General features: G+C 44.6%; 1 protein-coding gene across 1 annotated transcript in view; it reads right to left on the bottom strand.

Moving 5' to 3' along the window:
* GLRA1 (glycine receptor alpha 1) overlaps positions 1-14,427 on the bottom strand; it is an 82,618-nt gene extending 68,191 nt beyond the window's left edge. Inside the window, exon 1 of the mRNA XM_059062478.2 lies at positions 13,558-14,427. Coding sequence (XP_058918461.1) covers positions 13,558-13,613 — 56 coding nt within the window. The 5' untranslated portion in view covers positions 13,614-14,427. The remainder of the gene's footprint in view (positions 1-13,557) is intronic.
* Between the last annotated feature and the right edge of the window lie 426 nt (positions 14,428-14,853).

Raw genomic sequence — 14,853 nt, 5'->3', positions numbered from 1 at the left:
GCAAGACTGGACTGAGCCTAGGTAATGGTGGACAGCTGGCCCATCAGTGTCCTTGAACGCCACATCATCCAGCTTTCCTGTTCTATAAGCCCGTTTCCTTTGCCTGCATCATCGTCTCTTGGCACTCTTTGCCACCTGGTGAATTAGTCATTCTTTATGGCCCAGCTTAAGTGTCCTGATTCCTATTAAAATTGTCTTCAACTTTGTACTGTCCCCCCACCTCCAGGCAGAGTTAGTCAGACTCTTCTTTATGCTCCCACAATGCTTTGTACCTATCCCTTTTTAATAATAGTAATCATGGTTTTCCCGCTTTGCACAATTGCTATGTGCCATAAGCAGTGCTAACGCTCTACATGCCTTCTCATATTGAATTCTTAGGGTGATTTGTCAGGGTAGGGTGATTTGGCAGGGAAGGATAATTATTATTGCCATTTTATTTTTATTTGTTTAAGTAAGTTTATTTATTTATTTTTGGCTGCGTTGGGTCTTTGTTGCTGCGCGTGGGCTCTCTCTAGTTGCGGCGAGCAGTGGCTACTCTTCATTGCGGTGCGCAGGCTTCTCATTGAGGTGGTTCCTCTTTGTTGCGGAGCACGGGCTCTAGGTGCACAGGCTTCAGTAGTTGTGGCACGTTGTGGCTCGTGGGCTCAGTAGTTGTGGCATGCGGGCTCAGTAGTTGTGGTGCATGGGCTTAGTTGCTCTGTGGCATGTGGGATCTTCCCAGACTAGGGCTTAAACACGTGTCCCCTGCATTGGCAGGTGGATTCTTAACCACTGCAACACCAGGGAAGTCCCTATTGCCATTTTAAAGATAAGGAAAACTGAGGCTTAGAAATCTTAAAAACAATCTTGCTCCAAGACACAGAGCAGTATACCATAGCAAGTGGTATTACCAGGATTCCAGAACATATTTGACATATTACCAAGCCAGAGTTTTCAATTTCTGGGTCTTCTATGAGCCAACTTAATTTAAGAATTATGCAATGACAGCTGGAAAGACATGGAGTCTTTATGTAGTCCAATCTTGTTTTAGGGGTGGAAAAGCTGTGACTCAGTTACAAAGTCAGAGCAGCGCTTGCAGGGGGAGGAAGATCTTTTCTAATCTTTAGGCTGTCCGAGTTTTTTGGGTTTTTTTTGCGGTACATGGGCCTCTCACTGTTGTGGCCTCTCCTGTTGCAGAGCACGGGCTCCGGACGCGCAGGCTCAGCGGCCATGGCTCACGGGCCTAGCCGCTCTGCGGCATGTGGGATCTTCCCGGACTGGGGCACGAACCCATGTCCCCTGCCTCGGCAGGCGGATTCTCAACCACTGCACCACCAGGGAATCCCAAGACTTTCCGATTTTGAGGTAGAATGGGGATTGACTCTTCTACTAAACCTTGTTGCCTTCTTTGTCAGGAAGTGTAGCTTTTCATATTTCAAGGCATTTTCAATGAATTCCTCCGAGCCCCTTCTCTCTGGGCATGATGCAATCTTTTCTCGGCTCCTGTGAAGAGTTTTTCTTTTCTACTAGATGTTTTAGGTCACATCAAGAAAACTATCTCCAATGAGGTCCATGTTTTCTGCACAATTGAAAACCATTTTAGAAAGTTTGCCTTGTCCTATGGAAGGGGCCTCTCTGCAGACCCAGGTCATAGTGGGAAGCAGCCTTATCTGCAATGGCCTAGATGTTTTGAGAGGCCCAGAGTTTGGACATGCTTGGCCAGACAGCAAGGATAAGGCTGAACAACTCACTGCAACAGCTCCTGAGCCAGGGCTGACCTGCATGTCTAGGTCACTCTCACTGTGACTTATTTCTTGGAGCAAAAAGGAGTCATGGTGAGACATAGCAGTGCTTTGGGTTGGCTGGTTGGAAGCCTCCAGTCCTGGGCCTCTGCAGAGTCAATAAAAGAAGGATGGGAGCAGGCATATGGGGGCAAAACAATTCAATTCAATAAGCCCTGAATATCTAACGTACAGTACATGAACCACTGGGGTGATACTATCTATGAGGCGAAATGGAGCAAGTTGAAGACTCTGGGACGCACCAGGGGATGTGTCCCTTGTCTTCATGTTGGCCTTTCACATGAACCAAGAAATCCATTAAGTTCCTAGCCTTTGAAGGGCTTACAATCCAGCAGGAAGATTAGAAAGGCACCCAAATGTATGTAAGGCCACAATGAGCAAACTGATTGCTGAGGGTTAATGCCTACACTTCCCAGGGGGTTTAGGAAGGAAAATCCATGCCCAGTTGGGGGTAGTGATGGTGGCAGTCTGGGGTTGCTTCGTGGAGGAAGTGTTGCTAGCAGGGGCTCTTGAGGCGTGGATGGGATCTCAGAGAAGTGGAGAGGGAATTCACTCATGGCTTGTGCTTTGCTCAGAGAAAAGGGCTTAAAGGTGACTGCATTAATCTATCGGTAAAGGTGTTATCTCCATTTTTTTAAGATGAGGAACTTGAGGCTCAGAAAGTTTGAGTAAACTGTCAAGATAATACAGTGAGGAAGTGACAGAGGTAGGATTCAAAAATCACCTGAGCTTGAATCCAGAGTTGGTGGGTGGGCCTTTCAGGGCAGAAATGAGCGGGGAGGGTTTTTTCTAGATATGTGGAGGGAGAGAGACCAGTGTGAGAAAAGTACAGAGCTGAGCACAGTGGGCATGTAGCAGACCGATAAGAAAATCATCTGAGGTGGAATTTGGTTTGTGTGAAGGGAAGGAGCTGGAGGTGGAGGTGGGGTTACGTTGTGGCAAAGCTGAGAGTGGCAGCGCACTAAAGCCCCGTGTTCTCAGCGAAGGGCAGCACAAATGCACAAACGCACAAATGCACGAGATGCATCTGTATGTGCACTGACACGGTATTGCTGAGGGGAATAAAGGGACGTCACAGAGCGTGGTGTTTAGTATAACCCCCATTTTTGTAAAATAGGAACAGCTTACGCCTGCCACACAGCAGTTAAAGACTCTCTGAAGCTGTACTGCTTGGATTTCAATCTGGCACTGCCATTTCCAAGCTGGCAACCCTAGGAAAAGTATTTAACTTCTCTGTTTCCTCATCTGTAGCCTCATCTGTACAGTGGGATGAATAATAGTATATCCTTGCAGGATTGTTCTGAAGATTACATGGGTTAATACATATTCAACTTTGAGAAAGGGGTCAGGCACACAGTAAGCATTCTTGCCATTATTATGTTATTAAAAATGATTTGGAAAGATGAATATTGAATTGTTAAGTGATTTCCCTTAGGGAGTAGGATTTCTGTGCCTTTTGGTTTTAAACACATCTCCTTATGTGGTTTAAATATTTTATGGCAAATGAATAATGTTTATAATGCAAACAAACAAACCAGCAAGTTTACTTCAAAAGTTGACATTAGGAGACTTTACTTCTATTGTATTTTTTCTTCTACTAGCAACAGGCCTGCTAGCGACACATTCAGAAATGTCTCTGGTGTCACTCAGATAGCTGTTGGAAACAGGTGTCGGAGACAGTGTTGTTTAGGTTTCCCACAAGCCTTGTCTGGAGTGATGATCCTGATTATTGAGGAGAACTAGCCCAGTCCTTGCTGCCTCTCCCCATGCTGCCCCCCTGCCCTCATCTGGACTGGGTATGTTTTCCTGGCCTAGAGGTGTTCTGAGAAGTCCTCTAGGTCTGCTCTGGGAGCAGCAATTCTGGAGCTTGTGGTGAGATATCTGATGCTGGAGATCGGGCTGCCTCTCCAACCTCCCATACAGAAGATGAAGGGAAACTGGTACCCTCAGTCCTGTGTGTCTGGGGGTTAGAGCCTGAGGCTTGAGAAGGTCTTTGGTCTGAGTACTAGGGATCCACAATGAAAAACAATTTAAAAACGGGCCAGAGATTATGCTGCCTTTCTTCCTTGCATCCCCACTCAATCAGATATTCTCTCCCATAATCCCCGATAGCTCTTTCATTGGAGTGATTTGGGGACGAAGAAGCAAGGATGTGCTGCAGAGACCTGTCTCTACCCTGAGACAGAGCTCTAACCACACACTTTCTGCCAGTGGTGGAAGGTAGTGCAGTTTCCCTCCTCTGTGAAGGATGGAGATTAAAAACTCACATCTATTTATGGATGTGTGTTAACTTTACTATTATCTAGAACCACCTGTAGGAGATGAGTCCTTGGTTTTTTGAAGAGGCAAACTCCTCCCTTTTTTGCCTCCATCTTCCTCATCCAGTTCAGTCTCCTCCCTCCTCGTCCTCCTGGGTTCATTCTTGGAGTAACAGTGGCAGTACAATGGTTAAAAGAATGTTTTCTGCAGTCAGACTTATTTTTAAATCATGCCTCTGCCTGTTATGAGTTGTCTTATCTTGGGAAAACTATATAACCTATTTATGCCTCAGTTTTGTCACCTGTAAAATGGAAATATAACAGTACTTTTGTCTAAGGATTCATGACATGAGGCATGTGATGTTAGCACAGTGCCTAGCATTCAATAAACACTCAATAAATAGTAACGATTATTGTTGAGTTGTTGCAGTCAAGGCTGAGACGGAGCATCATAAGGGAAGGAAGAAAGGAATATCTGCAGTGTCTGTTAACATAAAAGATGCACATGCTCTGTGACTCAGCTAGTCCATTTCTCTTCTTGTTATCTGCCTGGAAAAATGTCTTGTGTTCGTTCACAAAGATGTAGGTACACTGTAGTTATTGCAGCACTGATTTCAGTGGAAAAATCAGAAACAAGTAGAAATGCCCATCAATACAGGAATGGCTGGAAAACAACGGGATGTCCATAACATAAAATGTATTGCCATAGTTAAAAGAATGAGGTGGAGATGTATGCCTCGACAGATAAAGCTTTCCAAGACATGTTGATATGTGAACAGAATAAGTTGCAAAATCACATGGGCAATTTGACTCCATGAAATGATAGTATATACATTTCAATAGATAGTATATATAGTTCAATAGATTTCAATATTTATTTCAACATATGTGTGTATAATTATTGAAATGTACATGGCTATCATTTCATATGTGCATATATATATGAATAAAAATGATCAAGTAGGATACCCCTTAAAGAAATAAAAGCTGGGAGGGACCTGGAGATCATCATCAAAGGGGATTTTAGGTTTAAGTCTAGTATCAGAGTTTTTAAAAAAGAGATTGTATGCATATATTGTACAATTAAAAGCGATCAAGAAGAGAGAAGGAAATACCTATTTGGCTAAGAATTGGAAGACTTTGACTTTGTCAAACCAAAACCCTGATGGGAAATTCCCAGCTCATAGGCTTTTTTCCCCCGTGGCCCACTGGTAGAGGGTGAGGGCTATTAGCCTGATATCTACATCAGCTCACAGTGATTGCAGCTTTGAGAAGAATATATAAAAGAGGAATACCTATATCTATCTATATCTATGTCTATATCTATCTATCATCTATCTATCGATCGATCATCTGTATATTTAGGGATGTATATATATATTCCAGCTGTAGGTTAGGAATATAGACATATGCCAGCTTTAAAAGGAAAGAGGCAGTGTGGTGAGCTAGGAGGAAGAAGATTTGTATTTGAATCCTGACTTTACCCTGAGTTTAACAGCATTATCTTTTAATGGGAAGTCACTTTTCTTCTCCAGGTCTCAGTTTTCTCAACTCTAAAATGCGGATAGTAACCACTGCCTTGTATCTATTTTTTAAGGTGATTGGGAAGCTCATATGAGATTGTGGATACGAAATACTCTATAAACTGTAAAGTGCTCTTGTAAGAGAGTTCTGCAAGTCTGCCTGGCAGCCAGGGTTGCAGCAGCCTTGCTGCATTCCTCTGGAGCTGGGGACTGTTGTAGAACTGAGTGCACAGCAATAAACACGGAGCTCTCAAAGGCTGAAGATCATGACAGTCACTCTATTTGATGTATAAGATACTAATATGCATTCTGGAAAGAATGACAGGTCAGAGGGGGAGAGAGGAAGGAAGGACATGGTTCTGAGGTCAGACAGATGGCAGAATGGAGCAGCATTCTCTGGACATCTGGGAGTCCTAAGTAAGCCTCCAGTTATGCAGAGTTGATAGTACAATGTGCACAGGAAGACTGGTCAGCGAGATCATCCTTGGAGAAAGAAACCACAGATTCCCCCCTTCTAATCCCCTTTGCTCTAGCTCTTCCATCAATCCCTACAGACTCTCACCGCTGTGTCCCAGGGCCCCTTGGTGCCAGGATTCAAAGCCAGTTCCTCAGTTGCCCCTTCTCTTTATCCAGATGTCACACAATTGTAGTTCTCAGCTGTGTGAATGAGAACTTTTTGGTGCACCAAGACTCCCTTCAGTGTAGGGATGGGGATAGTTCCCTGAGGATCCCTTCCTGAGGTGCGTGTTTATGTTTATGAGGGAGCACAGTGTGTGAAAGGGCTGAAGGAAGGAAAGAAAGCACAGTGGCAGAGTTCAGGGCACGTGGGCTGTAGGGGAATAAGTCTGGGGGGTGAGTACAACTGTGTAGGGCTTTGGGAGCGCTGACATTCACTCTATAATCTTGAGGAAGTCATTTATCCTTTCCTGATCTGCAAAATAAAAGGGTTGGTCTATGTCCGGGGTCCCCAGTCAGAATGACTCAGAGCCCTGGTACTCAAACATTTGGCCCACAGAAGCATCAGCCTCACATGGTGGCTGCTAGAAATGCAGACTCTCAGGCCCCACCCCAGACCTCCTGAGTCTGCATTAGCATCTTAATGAGATCCTCAGGTGATTCACACACACCCTGAAGTTTGAAAAGCACTGACTTGGAGACTCTTGTTACCTTTAGAGGTTTCTGGGTCCCCATCCTGAAAGATTCTGTTTCAGTAGTCTAGTATGATGGTGGGAAGCTGTACGTTTGATAAGCCCCTCACAGCTAGATTTGAGAGCTGTTGAATTAGAGAACTGCCCTAAGTCTTCATGATTCTTTTGGTACTTAAGACCCCCTGAAAGAAAGTGCAAATTCTCTGTGGGTGCATGCGTGGGAGATGGAGAAAGGACCTTGCGAGCAAGGAGACTTGTTCTCTAGGTGCCTGGGGCTGCCCAGTATATGAGGCAAAAGCGAACGCTGCCCATTTCACAGCTGGGATTAATGACTGTCAGCAGCTCCCCTTTAAGAGGGTAAACTCGTTTAGCAACGGACACTGAAAAACAGCCGAATTCAAAGGCAGAGAGTGGTAATCTAATTGCACTGAATTAACCTTGGGAGACTCGGACAATATCAACTTCAGAAAACCACAAAGGGATCCTTTATAAGGAGTTTCAAAAGGGTTGGGGCCTCAGCACCCCTCATTAGGGCTTGCATTACAAAGCGTAGGCACTGTGCGCATAAGCCCCTCTCCTCAGCATCTCAGAGCACTGGTCCCTTCTCATGTGCTTTCTGAATGAATTTCCTGGCTGGCCCGATGGTGTTTACAGTTGTGTGTCAGGCTTAACAGCGAGTTTGTTCAGGAGAGACAGCTGGAGTTCAGGGCTGAGAGGCCTTTAGCCATACAGGCCATCAGTCCAGTGAACACCATCTGTGCCTGAGGACTTGTCCGTGGACCAGTGCATTTTCTGGTGGTCTTTCTGGTTCTGATGTTTTCTTACTCTGAGGTCCTTCTCATTTCTTAAGACCAGATTCTTACATAACCAAGGTAATTTCTGTTTAATAATCCTTTGTCGCATCGTGAGTTTGTGTGTTTGCGTGCGTGTTCATTGCCCAATTTATTTATTATCCAATCCATTTTAGAGAAGGAAAAGGCATGAGTGAGTGTGTGTTATGGCATGACTCAGAGAGTTTACGAAGATCAGATGGGTAATTTGGTGATCAGGAAAGGGAGGGACCATAAGTATCGTGAAGATTTGTCTCTGACCTGCATTTCATTTACTTTTCTGCTGCAAATTGCAAATCTCAATGCACAAAAATAGCTTGAATTTCTTCTGCATCCCTCCTGGGAGGTGGATTTCCAGTCTCTGCTTGCACACCTCCACTGACAGGGGCCCTCACTACCACCGAGGCAGCTGGTGCAGATTTGACAGATCTATCAGAAGGTTCCGAATTACATTAAAACAGAATTTGTGTGTGCACATTAAAAATATATTTATCTATTTACTGCATTTCTTCTCTTGGAGCCATATAGAATAAATCAAATCTAATGTTTCCCACATGGGGTCCCTGGATACCTAGGGAGTTCATGAAATAGTAATGAGGGCTCAGAATCCATTTTAAACATTTCAGAGATCTAACAAATTGCATATTTATTTCTGACGAGGCTTTATGGGCTAACAAAAAAGCATTACACCTTTTCTTTTGTTTTTTCTTAGGTTAACTCAGTGTGGTGACATTGCTTATCCCATGATCAGTATTTCTGGCAGTTATGTATACCTTTGGTTGATAAAGATGGGGAAAACAAGTTAATGGTGAATGGGGTTTGGTAAACACAATTTTAAAAACATAGCCTTATAGGGGAGGAAAAAACCAAACAGAGTCATTGATAAAAGTATAGAAACCTTTGGTCTTTTTCTCAGGCCCCTCTTCAGATCTATGAGGATAGTGACCAGACATCATGTTTTCTCATCATACAAAGCAGTTCCTGGGGAAACTGACATATTTATGTGATCTGTCAGTAATTGTGTCCAGATTGGGATAAATCTCCAGGGAGTGAAGTTGTTTATTGAGGCCCTCAATTCTTTTAGATCTTTGAGCCTGAATATAATTCTTGTAATAATTGAAATATACTGCAATAGCTGTAACCAAAACTGTTCTATCATGAAGGAGATTTGGAGGCGATAATCCTTGACTGGCACAGGTAAAAATGATTTTAGGGACAGTGATTTGTCAATTTTCTTTATGTTATAGCTGAGGAAACTGAGGACAGAAAGGTCATGAAAGCCTCTCAAGGGCATGCCGCTAGCTAAATTCTGGATCCTAGGTCTTGTGCCCTTGGTGCCAAGGCCACTTTGCCTAAAGCAGCAGAAAACCTGCAGAATAGCGTCAAGATGGCCAGGCAGGAGACAGTGCCATCCATCTTAAAAATCATTCTGACTTCTGCCAGCTGATGAAGGAAATAAAGTTAATGACGCCCACATAAATGTGATGCTGTCGCAGGCCGTGCTCACTGTCTGGAGGGGAGCTCTGCGGGCCCTCTGAAGAAGGAAAAAGGTTTTTAATGTAGCTTTAAAGGGAGCAGTGTCTCCCCTTTCTGCAAGGACAGGGATTGTGGCATCTGTTACCTCTGTGTCCCCTGCAGAGTGCCTAGTTTTGGACTGGACACGTAAACACACGATAAATAAATGCATGGTGTAGAAATGAAGGCAATATCAGCATTGATGTAAATTCATCCTGAGCCTTCATGGGTATGGGCCTCTGTCTTTCATGAAGACCTTATCTGAGACTGGGGGGAACTTAGGGGTGTTGGAGTCAGTTATTTGAGTTGATTGGTAAGAAAACTGAGTCCTCATGAAGGAAAGAGATTCGCCAAAGCTGTGCTGCAGGGTAAGAGCAGAGCTGATTCTACAAGGAAGACTCTCAAGTTATAGCCTAACTGCACTTTCCACAGCACTGCTTGGTTGCAACCTCTTTCATAAAGTGGTCTCAAAAATAAATTCCCTACATTTCCCCTGATAGTTCATTACCAGTTTTGCAAACATGCAGAAGTTATGTGCTGATTCATAACTCCATTTACCAGCCTAAGGTTCTTGTCCAAGGTGTCCCTCGGGAACAAAAACATGACATTTTCTTTTCTCTGTCTCAAGTTTCATAAGCCCCCCAAAAAGGGTAGACTGACATTTTGATTGGCCCTGATGCAAACTTGCCCAAGGGGCATCTTTCCTTAGGAAAAAGTCCTTGGCCTACTCCAGAAGCTCCTAGACACTTTCTGCAGTGCCCAAAATGCAGTGGGTAAGATTTGAGGAAGAATACAGGTATGCTACCAGGAGGAAAACATCCAGGCGGTCATTTGCTCCTCTTGGCAAACTTGGAAAATGGGAAGCCGGAAGGGTCACCTCAGAAGAAAGCTCATTTACCTTTCAACTGGGTGGTTTTTCAGGACTGAGGTATGAAGCAATCTACTTGCCATGCTCCTTTTGACCCTAGTGTGGGTAGAGACATCTTTCCTTCAAGGTTTTGATGACCTTTCTTAGCAAGTGAGTACCATATTCAGTACAAAACCCTGTTCAAGGAAACATCTACTGGGTTGGCAGATGGAAATGACACATAAAGAAAAGCACATAAAGATCATCTTTTGGAAAAACCACCCGTGGGTTAGACTTGGTTTATCTCCTCTGCCTTTATTCCCTTCTCAAGCACAAGCTAGGTCTCTGCTTCACTCTGGTGCTTTGTGTGTTCCATGGAGGCATTTTCTCACGGAAACTGGACTTTCCTCCTCATTACAATTGGTTTGTCAGAGCACCAGGTTAAATATTCGGTCATTCTATACGAGTGGTTCCCAACTGTGGGCAATTTGTGCCCCACCAACCCCATCCCAGATTTCTGGCAGCATTTGGAGACATTTTTGACTGTCATGACTGAGGGGGGCAGTTATTGGTGCCAAGGATTCTGATAAACATCTTATAATGCACAGTTCAGCCGTCATAACACAGAATTTTCCCAAATGTTCAAAATGTCAGTAGTGCCAAGATTGAGAAACATGGTTATATACCATGGGTCTATCTGAGTTACTCAGAAGGTGAGAAAATTTGGGGGTCACCCTGAACCCTTCCCAGCCATAAACCAGTGTAAGGGCTCTGGGAATCAAATCAAGTTCCCTTTGACTTGAAAGGAGGTTTGAAAGGAATCTGCTTCCATAAAAAACCATATCTTTGCCTATTATCTTTTAACCGGTCTGGATATAAAGCCCCATCCCCAATTGAAAACAAAGAGACAAAATTTAGTTTATTGAATACTTGAATATCACTCATGGAATTTTAGAACCACAGGCTTTTAAAATATCAGAGCAAGAACTTTAGCCAAATCACCTCATTTTACTTATGGGGACACAGTTGGTGAGCACTGCAGTGCTGTTTGTCCCCCAGTACCCTCTTTCTCTCTCCCCCTCAGCGCTTCCTAAGGCCTCAATTCATTCTCTTTGTTGGCACTGTATGAGATTTCTCCCTTACTCACTTCAATTGTTGTTTTGTTTGTTTTGCTGTCATTATTGCCATTTTGCTGGTTATGTGCTGATGCAGCAGCACTTCTGTTATCGAGAGCCTTTCCCTTTCTAGCCCCCAGATTTCCCCAACGAGGTGAGCAGCTGGCATCATTTAATCTAAGGAGTACCTGGGTGCCTGAGATGATTGGATTGGCTCGTTCCAACACGGTGCCTGTCCCTTAGGGGAGAAGGGGTTATTCACATGGAACCTGCTAGGGAGCCAGTCTCCATTTACCCCTACATACATTCTATTGAGCCCCCAGATTTTAATGCTTCTGTATTTTCACCTAAACTTAAAAAAATGAGAGAGTTAGTAATGAAAATGCCAATTAGACAAAGACAATACTTTCCCTCTTTGTGACCTTTTTTTTCTCGTCTCTCTGAAAAATTGCTGAGGGTATTTCCCTAGTTCAATTCTTTTTATTATTTTATGTTTCCTGTTTTAAAACAACATTTATTCCCCAAATGATGTAGCCATTTCTATATTTTGAAAGTGCAACAGTACCATCCCCTTTCCAGCTCTCCATAGTCATGACTTCTTATAAACACATGGCATTATATCCCATATCCATTGTAGCTCATGTCTGCCTTGACATATGTAGGGGAAGGAGATGTGGAGTGATGCTTCCTGACAGGCCACCACCAGTAACTTAAAGAATTAACACGGTGGATTCATAGCCTTATCAAAATGACTACAATGCAGACCTTTTCGACTGTCTCCCTATTGCAAAAGACAATGTCTGGGAGAAGAAAATCAAGCATTACATACTGTTCATCAAGAAAAAAGGAGTTGAGGGGGGAGGATGTGCTTGGTCCTATTAATTTGCTCTTTAATCTCTCTGGTTCAGTTCTGTCTCAGAAAGCCAAACAGAGAATCAATTTGCATATAAATATTACTAAGTATCCCACCTCCACAGCATTTTACAGTTCTACTATGTATGTAGAGGAGAAATGATTTGATATTGTTAAGAGGATACTTCCTGCCCTCTTGCCAATAAAGTAGCTATATTTCACAAGGCCCTGGGTTGTTGCACTTTTTTCATTCTATCTGTCTCCTTGGCTATTTGTATTCTGAGTAGTGGGCAGGACTATGACCTATCAAAGAATTATTTGAACTGGAGATTAGAAGCTTTAGCATTGGGTATCTCAGAGAAGGAGAGAGGTCTTGTCTTCATCTCATGAGAAAGACATGAAGAGAGGCTCACATATAGACCCTTATGATCTGGAGAGAGCTGTCATTCATTTAATTAAACCAACCACTGGATTAGTCAAACCAACAATTCATATGCAGAGTTCTCTAATGTAAAAAAGAAAACAACAACAACAAGAATTGTTTGCTGGTTTATGATGGGAGAGACCAATATTTGCTGGTTACTTATTTTAAAAAACAACCTAGAGTGGGTTTTTCAAATGACTGTTAATCCAATGCCATGGTAAAACATGAGAGTTAGACATCTAAAATGAAGAAGATTAATGATCCCTGCAGGTCATAGAAGAAGACTAATTTTTTTCAATTCATATAAATGGAATTTATCATAACAATCTCTGAAGATGGCATGATTCACCCACTTAAAAAAAGACTGTATATTTCAATGCTTCCTGAAGAGGTGATTTTTCACTTGTGCTGTCATAAGAATGCTAAGCCTATAGGCAGAACATTTTAACCTGGGAGACCATGGTGGGGGAACTCAGCTACTGAGTTGCAGATAGACATAAATTTAAAAAAAACAAAGCAAACGAGACTTGTCCATCAGTTCAGGATCTGCAGCTAGCAAGTAAGAGTTTGGAAAGGTGAATGGGGGAGAGGAGGGAGTCAAAGTTTCAAAAGAGAAATGTTTCCCGGAATCTGTTCCTGAGTAGATCCACTCTGCCCGCAAGTTCAGGGCTTTCCAGCCTGAGGTCATAACGCTGTTGTTTCCAAGCACTGAGCCTCAGCAACACTCCCACCCCCACCCGCAGCGAAAGAAAACAACAAAAAAAGGAGAGAAAATGATTTTTCTGTGTCCAGCGAGTTCGAGTGCAACCTTCCCCGTCACCGCTAGTTGTCACTTGGCTCCCAGACGGGAGAGCTGAGGTTTTCGGCACTGCGGTTAGAGAGAATGCAGTCCTAATTAAACTGAGTAACTCCTAAAGCTTCCCCTTAAAGTCCTCAGCCCAGCGAGAGCCGAGATGCAGGGGGGTTGGGGGCCAGTGAAGGGGCGGGGGTATAGCAGGCAGAAGGACAAACAAATCACAAGAAACAGGCAAACAGCTGCCAGGGTAGCGACTGTCTCAGACCTCCACGCACAAGCCAGACACCCTGCGGGTGGGAGCGGGGTGGGGGGAGGGGGCAGGGAGGGAACGGGGTTGGAAGGACCCGATTGCAGCGGTATATACAGCACCCTCCTCCCCCGAAAAGTGGGGACCACGGACAGATTCAGCCTCCGTGCTCCTTTTCCCCATTTCCATCAGAGCGATGTGGTCAGTAGAAAATTGCATACCTGAAGAATACAATGGTCTCCCAAAGGTAGAGGCGAAGAGTATTGAAGCTGTACATTTTTCAGGTCCTTGTGCTTTGTAGTCCACGAGTTATGGGGGCAAAAATGTTTCAAATTGGCACTTACAAAACAGTGAGCGCTGTTGAAAAAAATAATCCAAATCCTAAGGGGAGGTGGGGAACAGGGGCGCGGAGGGAGAGCCCCAGGGGAAATTGGAGCGAGGGGGCTCTAGGTACCACGGACAGAGACAGCCTCGAAGCGTTTCAGCACCACGGAGAGCGTCCAGCCCTGCTTTTCAAGGAGCGCGAAGAGTATTGCTGTTTGTGAAACTCCAGCGTGTCTGTTGGCTCCCTGCGGCGCTGGGGAGGCACGTCTGGGGGCGGGTATATTTTCTTTTTTACCCCTGTTTTTCTCTTTAAACGGCCAGCCCCGTGAAGCGAAGAAAAAAAAAATCTTCTGTGGAGATCAGAGCGCTGTCCTCGGACCGTTAGATTGGGCGAGCATCCTGGGTAGGGATAGCAGGGCTTTATGCCCCTGGGCTGGCCTGAGGGGGTTACGGGCGAGGGGAAGCAATTGATGGTGCTGGCTTCAGTTAAATCCCAGAGAATGTGCCAGGCTGGCGCATCGCGACAGAGTCCCGGAATCTCGTTCCCCTGCCTGCGTACCCGTCTGCTGTTGCCTTGCGATCCCTGTTCTCTGGTCCTCGCCGAATAAGTTATGATCGCTGCAGGAAAGGTGTCCCATTGCTCGGGGCTGCAGGCGTGAGAGAGCTCAGGGCAAGTTTCAGAGGCTGCCGGGGCCCATGGCAACCCCGCGGGGCTCAGGAGCCCAAGGCTTCAGATGCATCGGTTTTCTGAGCTCGCCCATCTTCCTTTGGCCAGGACTCCCTTAGATCTTCAGACTTTCTTACTGCATTAATTTAACAAACTGGTGGCGAGGGGGATTGGTGGGGGGCGGGCGATGGCCGACGGGAGGGGGTGGAGACGAAAAAAAGGGGGGAAAAACTCCTTAGTATCTTCAAACCCTCCCACTCGAGGTGTTCATTGGCCCGCGGCTGCGAAAACCAGATCTTTTCCCGGTGTTCGGCCAATCGAGTATTAGACTCTGGGTTGAGTTTAACGCTTAGAGTGCTGGAGGAGATCCGTGTCTCCCCTCTCCACTGCAGGATGGCGGTGGAGTGGAGGAGGTTATGGAGTTAATCTCTCGAGGTCTCTCAAATTATTGCCTTTATTTTTAAAGAATGTAGTTGTATGTGAGTAAAACAAACACCACGGGTCCCAGTTCAGACATGCTTTTTGG

Source organism: Kogia breviceps, chromosome 4 (assembly GCF_026419965.1).
Source record: "Kogia breviceps isolate mKogBre1 chromosome 4, mKogBre1 haplotype 1, whole genome shotgun sequence".
In the NCBI taxonomy this organism is placed as follows: domain Eukaryota; kingdom Metazoa; phylum Chordata; class Mammalia; order Artiodactyla; family Physeteridae; genus Kogia; species Kogia breviceps.
Note: the sequence above shows the minus strand (reverse complement) of the source record. Positions and strands in the feature narration are given on the sequence as shown.